The sequence below is a fragment of the Ovis aries genome, chromosome 5, assembly GCF_016772045.2.
Source record: "Ovis aries strain OAR_USU_Benz2616 breed Rambouillet chromosome 5, ARS-UI_Ramb_v3.0, whole genome shotgun sequence".
In the NCBI taxonomy this organism is placed as follows: domain Eukaryota; kingdom Metazoa; phylum Chordata; class Mammalia; order Artiodactyla; family Bovidae; genus Ovis; species Ovis aries.
Genome location: NC_056058.1, coordinates 43,856,833 through 43,872,491, shown reverse-complemented (window position 1 = coordinate 43,872,491; position 15,659 = coordinate 43,856,833). Strand labels below are relative to the sequence as shown.

The following is a 15,659-nucleotide window of genomic DNA, read 5'->3' as shown; positions in this document are numbered from 1 at the left end:
AGAGCGCAGGGCCGCACATGCAGCGTAAACGGGCGCGCCGCCTGTCGGGACCAAGCGCGAGCTCTGCGCCGCCATCTTGAGTAAGGGCATCCTTGGCCGCTCTAATTCCTCCCACCTGGGCTGGTCCTTAATGCTCCTCCCCCGCCATCGGGCGCCGTTGCCGTTCACTCGGAGGTGAAGAAACCCGGCATCCGGTTTGACCCATTAGAAACATGTGAGCAAGGAATAGACTCCGCCTACCTGATGCCAGGAAGCAAAATGGAGCTTGGAGTGGCAGGCACTGGTTTCCAGTGACCTTCTTCGGGCTCGCTTAGAGGCGTCAGGAATACGTAACTTCGAGAGCGACGCTTTATGGAGCGTTGCGGCTGGGATTTGTTCTTGGTGCTGATTCCTCATCTTCAGCAGTGCTTCTACCAAATGCATGCCTGTTTTGATAAAGACTTTCCCAGTGAAGCCTTCCCTGTCCACTCTATATTGTCGCCCCGACTCAACACTCTCTGTTCTCCTTATCTGCCCTTTGTCCTTAACAGTTATAACTGACTCTCAAGCTGAATGTACTTTTATTATCTGCTTCCCACTTCGTAAGATATAAGCTCCATGAAGACAATCACTGTGTTCGTAAATCTAGGGCTGCAACTCTTAGAACAGTGTAGGCCCTCAACAAGGGTGCCTTATCCATTACACCATGTTGACAGCATACAATAGGGGCCCAAGAAAATGTTTTAATTTGAATTTTTTATTGAAGCAAAGTTGATTTATAAGATTGTGTTAGTTTCCAGTGTACAGCAAAGTAATTGGTGTATATATGTGAAGGTGTTAGTCCTTCAGTTCTTTCCAACTCTGTGTGGCCTGCCAGGCATCTCTGTCCATGCTATTCTCCCGGCAAGAATGCTAGAGTGGGTAGCCATGTCCTTCTCCAGGGGATCCTCCCTACCCAGGGACTGAACCTGGGTCTCCCGCGTTGCGGCAGATTCGTTACCATCTGAGCCACCATATGTATGATGGGCTTCCCAGGTGGTGCGGTGGAAAAGAATCTGCATTCCAGTACAGGAGACAAGTAGGTTTGCTCCCTGGGTGGGGAAGATCCTCTGGAGTAGGAAATGGCAACCCTCTCCAGTTGCCTGGAAAATTTTATGGACAGAGGAGCTTGGCAGGCTACAGTCCATGGGGTCACAAAGAGTCAGACACAACTGAAGCAACTGGGCATGGCAAGGCAAAAGGGCTCTGGGACATCTCAAGAAAAATTTCCCCTGGTATCAGAACTTTACAAGGGCAAGTCCATCTCCATTTAAAACAATTTTTGTGTGTTATTTTTTGCTTTTCCTTACCATTAAAAAAAAAACCACTCTACCCCATGCCTAGCATTGAGAGCACTAGATTAAGTTTACCTGAATAATTGCACAAATTTTTGTTTTAGAGGAAGTGTCAAAACTTGGCATTTTCAATGAGTTTTATAAAGATAAAAAACTATTTAGGCTTATTTGGTATGTACACACATATACATATATACTTCCCTATATTCTTTTTAAAATTATTCTTCCCATTATAGTTTGTTATAAGATACCAAATACAGTTCCCTGTGCTAGACAGTAAGTCTTGGCTGTTTATCAATTTTATATATGAAAGTGTGCATCTATTAACTCCATTACTTCCGATTTATCCCTCCCCTGCCTTTTCCTCTTTGGTAACCATAAGTTTGTTTTGTTTGTTTCTAAATGAGTTTGTTTAGTTTGAATTTAAATGAGAAGGAAAATGCAGTTATAATTTATATATAATGATGAATCCAGCCTGGATGGCAGGCATTATCATACTGACACAGTCATTATCATATTGACACAGTCATCAAGTATAATTTTAAGTGTGCTTTTATAGAGGAAGGACCCCACAAAAGCAAAGTACTGCTACAGCCCACAAAAGTTGTAATGCAGCCCTGGTGGGCAATAATGACTAAGTGAATGAGTAAATGAGTGAACTGATTCCTTGTCAGCTCTTGAGAGATGCCATGGTCAGATCATATCTGAGGCTGCAGAGGGTGAAGCAGCCCAGTGTGTCCCCTGCAATGAAGCCTGCTACATGAGCTTGCTTCAAGTCAGGAAGCCTGTGAAATCCTGACTAGATAGAAGGTAATAAAATACTCTTTTAAACTGTTTAGTCACTTGACCCTTTCCCAGTCAGAAAAGGATTTTGAAAAAAAGTGTAAAAACAAATGGCAATCTTTTTGGATTCAACAAAAAAGGAGCTCAAGTATAAACACTGAAATTGAACATTTCCTCTTTGTTTGGATGATAGCTGAATCTCCAGGGACATGCCCTAGTTAGTAATTTTAAAGCATTAGAAAAGGTTTCCTTGCATATCTGTACAGATATACATCTCTCAGGGCCAGACTGTGCCTTTAAAAATTCTACAATTGAAATAATTAATTCCTGGTAATAAATGTGCAGAACTTGATAAAGTCCTGATGAGTCATGGTCAATTACAATTTGGGGACTTCCCTGGCAGTCTAGTGGTTAACACTCCACTTCCACTTCAGGGGGTATGGGTTCAATTACTAGTTGGGGAACTAAGGTCTCATGGTAAAATAAACAAATACAATTACAGGGTAAACAGGTTTTTTTTCCACTTGTGATAGCATATAGAAACCAAGTTAATATTTTGATTTAGATAGATGTGTTGATGTATGATGATGAAGTCAGGTAAGAATTTAAAGGGTCAAGATTTCATATTACATGCTTGTTTCTGGGGAACTTTCTCTATGAGGTTTCTATAGTTATTAAATTTCCTAGTGCTTCTCAGTGGTATGATTCCTTGCTAAATGATGTGCATACTTAACAATTCATGTCTCCCTTACTACAGAACTTTACAAGGGCAAGTCCACCTCCTCTTTAATTTTTATGTGTTATATCTTGATTTCTTTTCCTTAAAAATATTTAAAATCTATGTTTTTTCCCCATTAAAAAAAAACTGACCAATTTTACCCCATGCCTAGCACTGACAGCACTAGATTAAATTTACCTGCATAGGTGCACAAATTTTTCTTTTAGAGAAAGTGTCAAAACTTGGCATTTCAATGAGTTTGTGATTTTTATTTGACCCCAGCATTGTTCTTGCCTGGAGAATCCCAGGGACGGGGGGAGCCTGGTGGGCTGCCATCTATGGGGTCGCACAGAGTCAGACACGACTGAAGCGACTTAGCAGCAGCAGCAGCAGTAGCAGCAGCAGCATTGTTAAGTTAGGCTAATATTAATACTTTATTGACTAACTGTAGCTACAAAGCTGAATATATTGAGTCATAAGTAATAAAATAATTCAGATTCTGGGGTTAAAAGTTGGCAGTAAGTTCATGCTTGGACACTTCTCTACTACACACAGCAGCCAGTAACATTTAAAAACATAAAGGGAAAAAAATAGGACCTCAAAAACAAGAGAAACATTTCAACAGATATGAGTATCTGAAACATAGCACAGGTAGCTAGACAGGTGCCTGTTGGGCTACAGATCCAGAAACAGGCAGTGATGGCACAATCTATGTGTAAGAGGAACTCAAAGTGTTCCACATGAGACAAAGGGATGGACAGGACAAACTCATGCTTGAGGTCTGTCTGTGCATGCTATGTCAGTCGTGTCTCACTCTTTGCAACCCCATGAACTGTACAGGCTATACCTGCAAGGCTCCTCTGTCCATGGGATTCTCCAGGCAAGGAATGAGGTCTGCCCTCTCTGGAAAATATTCAAAATATCATTTTCTATTGGATTTCAGCTTAATAAATAGAAAAGCAGAAGACAGGGCTGTTGACTTCCCACTGTTGGTGACGAGAATGGTGATATCCTCAAGCATAATAGGAGCCCTAAAACATCACCAATAGCCCTGGTTTTTTGAAAATGCAACTAGAAAACCCATAGACAGGGAGAGGGAAAGCTTGGACAGAGAGAGATGTGCTAAACTGAAAAGAATAACCCTCTCAATCAAATAAGCCGAGAAATCCAAATTCTAAGAAACATGAAAAGCAAACATTCTAACGAACATTTAAATTCTGCCACCCAAATTAAAAATCAGAATTGGAATTCACTCCAGAATTTTATGTGTGTTAGTTGCTCAGTCGTGTCCGACTCTTTGTGACCCCATGGACTGTAGCCTGCCAGGATCCTCTGACCATGGGTCCTCCAGGCAAGAATACTGGAGTGGGTTGCCATTTCCTTCTCCAATGCATGAAAGTGAAAAGTGAAAGTGAAGTCACTTAGTCGTGTCCGACTCTTCGTGACCCCATGGACTGCACCCTTCCAGGCTCCTCCGCCCATGGGATTTTCCAGGCAAGAGTACTGGAGTGGGGTGCCATGGCCTTCTCCAATTAGACTTACAGTAGGCATCATATCAGTAACAAAAGGGACACAGGACAATAGAGTAGTAACTTGAACATATTGAGAATTAAAAAATAAAAAATTTTAAACCCTTTCAATCTAGAATTTTAAACCTAGCTGTTCTTGAAGAGTGAGCATCTAGAATTAGGATTATGAAATCCCAGACTCTGACTTAGGTTTAAAGCATCTTCAATAGTATTTTTCCACTGACTTAATCTGGATGTACAACATAGAACTACTCAGTGACTGTCAAGTTATTCAATGTCAATTTAAATACATAACCACAGTATGAAGCTCTTTCAATTAACTTTATTGAATAGCCAAATCGATAAGTTAGCACAGTTCAAACGATTATTTGCATGGGTTACAAATGACTTTTTTTTTTACAGGAAAAAAACAGTGAGAATTACAAACTGTAAAAAGGAAGACATCTTGTCTCTAACATTGCAGAGAAGCAAGATTTAACACAGCACATTGAATATCAGTACATATTTGAATTTGAAAACAAGAATTTAATGTTACAATATTATACACTACTTTACAAAATTAAAATTTCTACATAAGGATTATACTTGTAATAGTTAACAAAATCCTGAAATCACATTTGGTGGTCCCCTAGATAACAGCTGTTATGCATCTTTGATTAGAAGAAAAATCTTTTATTCTAATTATTGTAAAAGTCTATCAGACTCAATACATTAAATTAAAACAATGAAATATAGGCTAACTAAATAAATGGTACAGCTTGAGTGAATTATTAATGTGCCAGACTTACAGAAATGTTATTTTAAAAATCCTAGAAATTAGAAAAATAGAGTACTTTTTATGGTAGAACTGCCACTCAGATTTAAACACCAAGATTGCCCTTGTCAATCACTTCAGTAGTTGTAGATCTGTAGAAAATTCAAGGATCTTTCATAATTTACAACTACAATAAAAAAAATACGGCAGAGTGTAGATATTAGTTGCTTTACATCAAAAAGTAATACAAGATGAGATAGCAGGTAGTGCCCTACTTAAAAAAAACTAAAGTAACACATTCAATATTGCAAAAAATAATTGCTTAATATCAATATCTCCAAAAGATTCATTCATTCCCTCATTACTGGGAGAACAAATATTGTGAATTCTTACTAAAGTTATGTTTTTTTATGACCTGGCTATTATAAAATTATTCTGGATTGCACATGTTATGCATATCTAAAATAATTTTTTAAAAGTAAATTTGTGAAATATACCAACAAAGCATGTGGTAATAACAAGAGTCATACCCACTTAGGGATGAAAGTGAGGCACAAGGAAGATTACTGTCCCTAGGAGCACAAACTTTCCCCTCTGGAAGATTTATTACTACTATTAAAAAAGGACCTACAATATCAACATTTAAAATTCACATTATGAACAGAATTTTAGTTATTTTAAGAAACATCAGTGCATAATAATGACTCTCAGTTTCTTTAGAAGAGGGGAAAATAGAAATGCATTCTAATTAGCTACAATTTGAAAATTGCCTCCTAATAAAGGAAGCAGCTTTCAAGAAAATTTCCAGTTCAATGTATCACTTGCATACTGAAAATAAACCTTAACACTGCTTAAGGGAGATAATATTTTTATAGAACACAATTATTCTGATCTGGCTGGCAAGCAGTAGTATATACTCTAGTGGGACCTATTTCTTCCCTAACCCAAAACAATTCAGTTAAAGTCAGCTCATATTGATGTAAACCTGAAAGTTACTATTTCATTGGTGATCATGTAAGATCAAGATTGTAAACACATTTTTCTAATCCATTAAAACAAAGAAACAAAAATCTTTTCATCAAGTACTACTCATGAACAACTTTTACTTCAAAAAGTTCATACAAGACAAGATGAATCATTGAAAACTGGACCAAACTCTTTTTAAAGATATTCTATCACACCACTTTAAATATACAGATGTATAATTTACCTATTTGTAAACAAAATTCGCTTAATAGTTTTTACTATAATATTTCTCTGGCCAAATCAAAAAGCAGTATCTTGAGCATGTTCAGAAATCAAGTGTCTTTTATAATCTCCATATATCGGATTTGTGTGATCTTAATATCCACTAAACCAAACAGCGGCATTCATGCTTTATTAAGTTTGAATGTTAAGAATAAATCTTATGAGCAACTTCCAATTTAATTATAAAACTCCTTAGAAAATGTTACTGATGAATTTGAGACAGCATTTAAGAAATCTTTAATTTCTTTCATTCATACTCATTTCACCAATATAATGCTTTTATTATACATCACAGAGCAGAAATGTACCAAATAAAACCCACTTAAAGGATCAAGATAACTAAGCTTCTCGTCTCCCGACTATTGCCAGTCCCAGCATATTTATGAAGACAGCTCCGATTTTTTTCACTGCAGAACAAGACAGTGTGTCCAACCAAGTCTTCTGCAGTCAAATCAGAAAACCACTTGAGAGTTTTCACTCCAGATCAGTGACTTTGTTCTTCAAGTATAGAGAATACTGACAAAGCTTGACTGTATCACTTCATATTCTTCTCAAGCTAGACTAGAGTTAATTTACTCTAGTTTTAGTTAACATGATGATCCTTTTTCTTCCTTAAAAAAAAAAAAAAAAAAGCAAAACTCTGGGGGATGGATACTAGTTTTCCAACATATGATTTACTTCAAAAATCTTTTTATTTTAAAAAGATCATTTAATCCTGTGAGGTTTTAATTGTAGCAGCCAAAAATTCAGAAAAAAATGAGAAATATACATTTGGAACACAGAAGTCTTTATTTTATAAAATGTACTTTGCCTCTGTGATACTGTCTTACTTCAATCCATAATAACTCAAACATAATTGGCAGCAAAGAACAAAGGTCATTTGTGTGATCAATCATATGCAGATATATTTTGATTTGAAAAATACAGTATTTCAGAGTTGCATGTTTGATTCTCCGCTGTGTTCCTTTATTTGCTACAGTTTGTTGAAATCACAGTGAGAACATATAATCATCACATTAGTCCACAAACCTAACAGGAAAGGAAGGTATTACACACTCTCAGGTGTTCTGTGTTATTGTGACTTTCCTTTGAAATTATTAAGTCGAGTATCTTCATTTGTTCATTTATTCACTTGCTGTTGTATATGCAAGAGGAATTCATAATATGATAAAGCAGATTCTGTTCTGTCTTCTACCATGTTTTGAAGGAAGTTTGCCTTCATTGGACTCTCATCTCTTAGGAATAAAAGACAAATATTTATATATATTAGACAAAATGTAATAGTAAAATAAACAGTGGATTTGTCACAAAGCTTTGACATCTATTTTGCTAATAAATGGATATAAAGCATAACTTAATACTACTAACTTGTACTATTTATTGAAAATACAATTTTTTTTTTCTATATCCTTCTAGAGTTTGCAATAGGTTACACATACCTATGATTCAACTCAAAGGTTTCCTTGCAAAGCCAAGCAAACTGCTTTAGTATTGACAAATGACAAATTCAACTTACCTTATTACATAAAGTATTGGGTAAAATGGTCTCTGCTCTCTAAGCCAAGAGATGAAAGCTATTGTTCTGGCAGACTCTGGTGTATCAAGTTCTGGAAGGTCTGTCTGTTAAACAAAAACCAGCAACATACAACTTATTCTAAATTATCATCTGTAATACTTTTCAAACTTTATCTTGTATATGAGTCACCTGAGGATCTTACTGAACTGCAGTTGATTTAGGAGGTCTGGGGAAGAGCCTAAGATTCTACGAACCACGATTTTCTCGCTACCCTAAATGGTAGGCAGACTTTTTAAAGGAACAGATAATAAATATTTCAGGCTTGCAGGTAATTTGGTCTCTGTTGCAACTTCTCAACTCTGCCACTGTTCCACTGAAGCAGCCATAGTCTATATACTGTAAGTAAATGGACATGGCTATGCTCCACTGAAACTTTATTTACAAAACCAGGTGGCAGGCCTCCTTAGGCATAGTTTGTCAGACACTGATCTAGACGAAAATGCTACCTCTTATCTTCTGATTATGACATCTAGAATTAAGTGATCCATTCAGACAGTTATTACAAATATAACAATTTCTTATCTCCTCATTACCTAAAGAGCCTAGTCATCTAGATCAGCCATTAAGCTAGAGCTTATCCCAGAAAGAACCCTTTGTCTTTTAAATACATAAATCTCCTAATGACTTCTATAAATGAAGTTAAACCCATAAATATGACCAAGATGCAGACATAAAATATATTCCAAAGTTGGTGACAAACTGATAGTTAAAACCAAAAAGTATGACATGAAATAAGACCATGTTATAATTAATTCAAACTTTAAAATTCACAACTATCTAAATGTTACACAGATTTAATGTGTGCTTTCTCACGTGTTGTTTCAAGTATTCCTCCATAAGCAACAGCGCTCTTATTTTTACAAATGAGGCTTTTAGTGACTTATTCAAGGTTACAGAGTGGGTGACAGAGTCCAATATTACGTTCTCCAATAATCAATATAAATCCAACTGATTTGGTCACAAGTCGTTGACTTGTGTGGCAGTTAGCTGAGTTCTTACTCTAAAGCAGCAGTTAAAAGGACTCTGCCAAAGAACAATGAAACTACTTGCAAAAAACACAAAACACAGAAACAGAAGAGCCCTAACACTAATGCCAACTCCTGCCAACAGCAGCACACATTTTTTGGCCATTAACTACGTTCATTACTTTCTCACTAAAATAGTATACACATATAAGAACAAGCAAGTCAAAAATGCAAAATAACCTATAGAATGCCTCTAAAATACAGCTATGATTTCAAAATAGGATGTTCATGTTTTTGCCATCATTTGAAACATCTTTTAAGCCTACCACCATCACTATAATTACAGTCTTACCATGGTCTGTGGAATTAATGCATAGTTTTCAACTCCTAGAACTTGGCTGAGAAAATTCTGTCCACAATTTCTTCCAACCCAAAGCATTAGTACCTGGAGACAGGAAGAAAATTATTTTGAGATACAGCTTAACAGTGAGATGTTGACTTAACCTTTAATCACTGACTGTGTTTTAAAAGATCAAAAAGGGAAGTTAGTTTATCAAAACTGTATAGCCTCCAACTAAAGTAATGATAACTACTATTTACCACGACAGGACACTGTATGCTCCGCATGCAAGGAGACTATGGAGGAGAAGGTGGCGAATACAAAACTATATAGATTAAAGAACACATAATCCGTTAAGAGAGAAACTAAGAGGAATGAGGGTAGTAGTGTACAGAGAGAAGTCAAGACTACTCACAGAACCTGCATCCATGAGAAAGGCCCCATCCCTGCTCAGCTTCTCCACCGAAAGCTGAAGAATAGGCGGCTGAGGTATAGTGCGATCATTGATGCTGATTGCTCCCTTAAAAATTGAGCAAAAGATTAAAGCTTTTAGATATAACTATTAGGGAGCCACAGTTAAATAATAAAAAGAAATTTAATGAGTGTTACCTTTGAGACTTTGGAATTTATTTAGGTAAATCAGAATTATTCATATTTAAACATAAAGATGAGGAGGAAATATGTATCGTTTATCTAAACAAAGCCATCATGATCCCAGTCAAGCCAAATTACTCTCTGATCTTAGTTTATTATTTTAAAAACTAACACAATAAATGCAATCAGTACTCATGTATCCTGATTAGATACATTAGTGACATCCAAATAAAGTCTGGAATTTAGTTAATGATAACAGATGATTGTGTAGTTTAGATCATATATACATCCTGATGTAAGAGTAAATCTAATGCAAATGAATTTTCTAGTTCTCTTCAATTTAACATTTATTTAATAAGTCCAGAAATGGAAGTTCATCATTTATCACTGACTATAATACTGCTATCTTAAAATATACACCTTTAATTATTCGTAACTACATCATTTTTGACCAAAATTTGATTTAAATACTAAAACTTGGTACTTAATGATTCTTATCTAAGGGAGAAAGTAAATAAAATACTGACCTATCAAGAGGTACTACCTTCAGCAGGCTTTAGCTCTACTAGGACCTATTAATCACAGTACCTTAAGACCTCTGGCCTTAGGGCATGTGGGGAACAAGAGAGACTATAGCCCAAATACAGTCAATCAGAAATTAATGTTAACTAAGAAAAGAAAGCCTTGTCCTTCCCTGGTGGTAAAGATGGGAAGCTATCAGTGCCTCTGTTTTCTAGAGCCACTGTTTTTTAAAGTGGCTCTGTTTTTTATCTAAGCTCTGTTTTTTAAAGGCTGGTCTGAAAGAATGAAGCAATGCAGAGTCTATGAATTTGAGTTAGACCTGAGTTTAGTTTAGACCCTCGCCTTTCCTGTGGTTTCTATTTGAGTGCCACATCAGTCAGTCCCTTCTTTCCTAAGCTCACTTGCAAAAGAGAGTCCTGATAAATATACCATTGAAAATCTTAATAGTGCTTGTCTCTGAATGTATATACTATGAGTGATTTATTTTTCTCCTGCTGCTGCTAAGTCGCTTCAGTCGTGTCTGACTCTGTGCGACCCCAGAGATGGCAGCCCACCAGGCTCCCCCGTCCCTGGGATTCTCCAGGCAAGAACACCGGAGTGGGTTGCCATTTCCTTCTCCAATGCATGAAAGTGAAAAGTGAAAGTGAAGTCGCTCAGCCGTGTCCAACTCTTCTTGACCCCATAGACTGCAGCCTACCGGGCTCCTCCATCCATGGGATTTTACAGGCAAGAGTACTGGAGTGGGTTGCCGTTGCCTTCTCCATTATTTTTCTCCTAGTGGTTTCCATATTATAGACATCTAACATACTGTGTTTGTATTTTTATGTTAATTTGCCACTTTTTAATTTGTGAAAAATACAGGTCCAGTCAGTTGAACTTGTCAAACACAGGAGTAATCTTAAGTCATTATTTGTGTAATACAAATTAATAATGTCATCAACAATTTTCATTTGCTTAGAAGTTATCTCCATATATGCAAGGTACCTTAAAATATTTAAACTCAAATGTTTTTAACCAAAATATTACTTCTAACATATATATTCTAACTTGACTACAATATATTATATTATATTATATTATATTATATTATATTATATTCATGCTTGCAGCTTTAACTCTAGTAAATTTCCCATCAAAGGAGAATAATGCTACAACTTAGACAAATATTTTCTTTTCAATTCAAGAACATTATTACACTAAACATTGACCTGGGCATTCAAGTGTAATTTCACACTGGATACTCCTTTCAGATCAACCTGTTTAAATAAATTTTAGGTTGCTCTAGTCAATTTGACAATGTCTTCATTTACTTAGATCTCTCTAAAGATTCATCTGAAACAAACAGTAAAGTTTATTGCTTTAATAACTTAAATAAAAGCACTATTTTTAGGAGCTTCCCAAGTGAAAAGCTTGTAAGTAAAAGTGAATTAAAAAATGAATCAATCTTACCTCATCTGAGAGATTGTCAACTCTATACAAACTGGGATGAGTTGTGAGCATAAGGTAAACCAAGGGCTGATTTTTCACTTGACACATAGCAAAAATGCGTTCATCTAGACGTGCATTTGTCCCAGTCTGAAATGATTTCTATAACAAAAAAAATACCCATCAGAAAAAAGGTATTTAACAAATACATATAAAATTTTGCAAATATCAGCTGTTAAAAGAATATCTTCAAACAGAATTAACTAATTTACTGTTACTTGTTCTTACAAAAATATATTTAATCAGTCACACACATCTACTAAATTGTGGCTATATCCTCACCTAATGACATATTAATTATCTGACCATGGCAAAATCATTCAATCTATCTGGCGTCTGCTTCCTAATCAATGAAATAGATCTAAACATCCAATCTATCATAAAGCAATAGTAATATAAAAATCTAAACAACAGGACAAAAAGGATAAAGTTACATTGCAGATGCCAAAAAAAAAAGGCATATGAAGTATGAAGAACTAAAGATCCAAGTATTCTGTAAAAGCTGAGTGATGATGATTGGTGGTTAACTATCCTCATCTCTCCCACAGCTAGAGAAATTAAATAATGTATAATAACAAAGCTCACAAATCAACCAAGAAAATTAGTAATTTGAAGACAGCTACTTAGTAGAATAGAATTAACAAGTAATTGTCAGTTGCAACTGGAATATTAGTTCCATGAACACTATATCAGAGATAAGGTTTGGGGCATTTCTATTGATGGAAAGGAGTAGAAAGAGGCAGAGAGATAACAGCAATGAAACTTTGCCTTAAAACAAATGCACTGACTATAAATAAGGAAGATTAGAAAACGCTGTTAAAGAAAGAATACTATAGGAAATGAAAGATGTTCCATTCATTCATTCAAAAAACTACTTACTGAGTGCCTATGGGCTTCCCTTGTGGCTCAGCTGGTAAAGAATCTGCTTGCAATGCAGGAGACCTGGGCTCGATCCCTGGGTTGGGAAAATCCCCTGGAGAAGGGAAAGGCTACCCACTCTAGTATTCTGGCCTAGAGAATTCCATGGACTATGTAGTTCATGGGGTCGCAAAGAGTTGGACACAACTGAGTGACTTTCACTTTCTTTGGTTCTCTCTGTCCTGGGGTTCTACACTTACTATTCAGAAGCAGTAATTACCCTAAACTCTGTCATCTAATATTTCACACCAGAAAGCGTGCAAATTACTGATGTTTTATTCCTTATGCATGACATTAAAGGTCACCTATCCTCAGGCTAAAATAACAGGAAGTGCACCATGTGCATGCCTCTTCTTCCAAGTTTTGTTTCTCCTCACATACATCCTCCAGATCCTTTAGGTAGTTAATTTTTTGTATTTTTTCCTTTAGGTAGTTAATTTTTTGTATTTTTTTTCAGAGTTTATAAATTGTTATCTATGAGAAAGAGGTTCACAGGACAAAAATTTTGGCTGTTGACACTTTCACTGTGTTAGTTTCTGATTTTGATTCTTTTACCTGTTTAAGGAGAGCCAGCACAAACAGTGGGAAAAGCCGGAGAGAGAAAGGAACCATGAGTCCAGACTGCTGGTTACTTAGGGCTGAAGAACGATAAGCTGACAGGGAGTCTATGACGGCATTCACTAGGGCATCACGAGCATCACTCAGACTGGCCGTCACAGACCTGTCAACAGCTAAGAGAAGTTGAAGTAGGGACAAGAGAGAAAAAAAGATAGGAGTTTAGTTACCCCACTGTTAAGGATAGAAAAGCTTTTTTTTATTATACAAACTTTCTCTCAAGTTATTACATACACAAGGAACTAAACACAGCAGTTAAAAGCACATAATTTGGAGAATCAAACCAACCTACGTTGAAATATTGTTTTGCTATTTCCTAGCAGTATGAAAATCTGGCAAGTAATTTAACCTTTATGAGCCACAGTATCCTTATCTGTAAAATGTATATATTGGAAATACAAATGGAAAATTGTATTTCGCCAAATCTAAGATGCTATTAATTGTAACCTATCATTTTATGTATCACTGAGAAAGAAAAAGACTGCAATTAAACACACATGCTTTTTTTTCGTAGCACATTCTTTCTTAATAGAGAATTTTTACATTTACTGAAAGAACAACTAGTTACTTAGATGATCTTCATCATGTTATGCCACTCTATTTTAAGCTTTTCTATATACCCCCCAATTTTTTCCAATACCAAAAACACTGTAGTTCCTTTGAAAACTTCTCAAACTGTAACTAAACTCTATTCATGTGGTATCAAAAATACACTCAATGAAGTGACGTTATTAACTGCTATGACCAAATTTATATATAAGCAAAAAAGAACGAAGACTACTATTACCTTAACTAAAGGATTTTGACAAAATGTGAGGGGTAAAAAGTACATATTGGGATCAACCAAATTTAGTAACAGAACTAATACTTGCTGTGAAGATTTTTTAAAATTCACAAATACTGCCTGACATATAGTTGCTGTTGTTAATAATAATAAAGTTATAATAATTACACTGTTACAAAAATGTATTAGTTCAACAAAATATAAAGGCAATGGACTCTCAAATTTCTTAGGTTACAATTTTTAAATTTTATCACATGAGACTAAACTGAAGTTAATTATTTACCATGTTACATTAAAGAATTTTTTTTCCCAATAGGAAATTCAAGAAAATAGGTAATTATTCCTATTACAGGCATTTGAGTTTGAAGCAAATTGATGATTGAATTTGAAGCAAATGGACTCACTGGCAGTCATCCCTGAAGAAAGGGAGCAAGAATCAAGATGACATTAAGCTCCACGTTTTTGAAAAATGGATCCAAAAAGAAAACAAAAAAAAAAATTCAGGAAGGCAACTCTGACATGGAAGAGTTGTAAGTAAAACATGGTATTTAAGTCCATAGCAGGTAGACTGTGACGCAGAATATAGTTTGCATGTACGTGTCTGTATGCATGTGCATGCGCTCAGTTGCTGAAAAAAGTTTTGTGGTAGCCTAAGGCCAGTAAGGGAAGAAGAAGAGAGTAAGCAGGAACTGTTAATTAATGGGCAAGAGGTTCATCCAGGGGTGACTGAAATGTTCTAAAACTAGACTCAGGTGAAGGCCATACAAATCTGTATACATACTCACAGATGTATATATGGAGTCATATACTCAAATGGGTTAAGTGATAATTATATCACTTATATCTCAACAAACTGAAACTAATTTCAATAAAGCTGTACAATTTAAAAAAGAAAAAAAGATCAGGTTATCTGCTGCTGCTTCTAAGTCACTTCAGTCGTGTCCGACTCTGTGCGACCCCAGAGACGGCAGCCCACCAGGCTCCCCCGTCCCTGGGATTCTCCAGGCAAGAATACTGGAGTGGGTTGCCATTTCCTTCTCCAGTGCATGAAAGTGAAAAGTAAAAGTGAAGTTGCTCAGTCGTGTCCGACTCTTAGCGACCCCAGGGACTGCAGCCCCAGCAGGCTCCTCCGTCCATGGGGTTTCCCAGGCAAGAGCACTGGAGTGGCAGCAGACCCATGTATTCAAATAGTTACTTGGCAGGCAGACACTGAATCTTAAACACTGAAATTCTAAAGCTAATTATTTAAAGGAAGATACAAGTATATAGATTTTTCAAATGCTACTACTTGTAATATGTTTACAATAGGTAATAATTCTTACCCATATTGGCCAATAACCCTGAAATTGCTTGAACATCGGCTCCAAGAAATACTTCATTTAAAGTTGAAACTACCGGCAAACACAAAGTATGAACACGAATTCTTCTTTCGCCTTTGGAGAAAACATACAAATAATAGTGAGGGACAGCAATATTAAAAAAAAAGTTTGTATTAAAGTTACTCAGAAAAATCAC

At 36.0% G+C, this 15,659-nt stretch overlaps 1 protein-coding gene across 3 annotated transcripts in view; it reads right to left on the bottom strand.

The window, feature by feature from the left end:
* Positions 1–4,645: 4,645 nt before the first annotated feature.
* The window catches only part of SEC24A (SEC24 homolog A, COPII coat complex component), an 84,167-nt gene continuing 73,153 nt past the window's right edge, over positions 4,646–15,659 (bottom strand). For all 3 annotated transcript variants that reach the window (XM_060415747.1, XM_012178515.4, XM_060415748.1), the window contains 7 exons: positions 15,467–15,577; positions 13,301–13,476; positions 11,792–11,929; positions 9,642–9,746; positions 9,239–9,331; positions 7,862–7,965; positions 4,646–7,580 (listed from right to left, as the gene is read on the bottom strand). In XM_060415747.1, the coding sequence (XP_060271730.1) occupies positions 7,466–7,580; positions 7,862–7,965; positions 9,239–9,331; positions 9,642–9,746; positions 11,792–11,929; positions 13,301–13,476; positions 15,467–15,577 (842 nt within the window). In that variant the 3' untranslated portion in view covers positions 4,646–7,465. The remainder of the gene's footprint in view (positions 7,581–7,861; positions 7,966–9,238; positions 9,332–9,641; positions 9,747–11,791; positions 11,930–13,300; positions 13,477–15,466; positions 15,578–15,659) is intronic.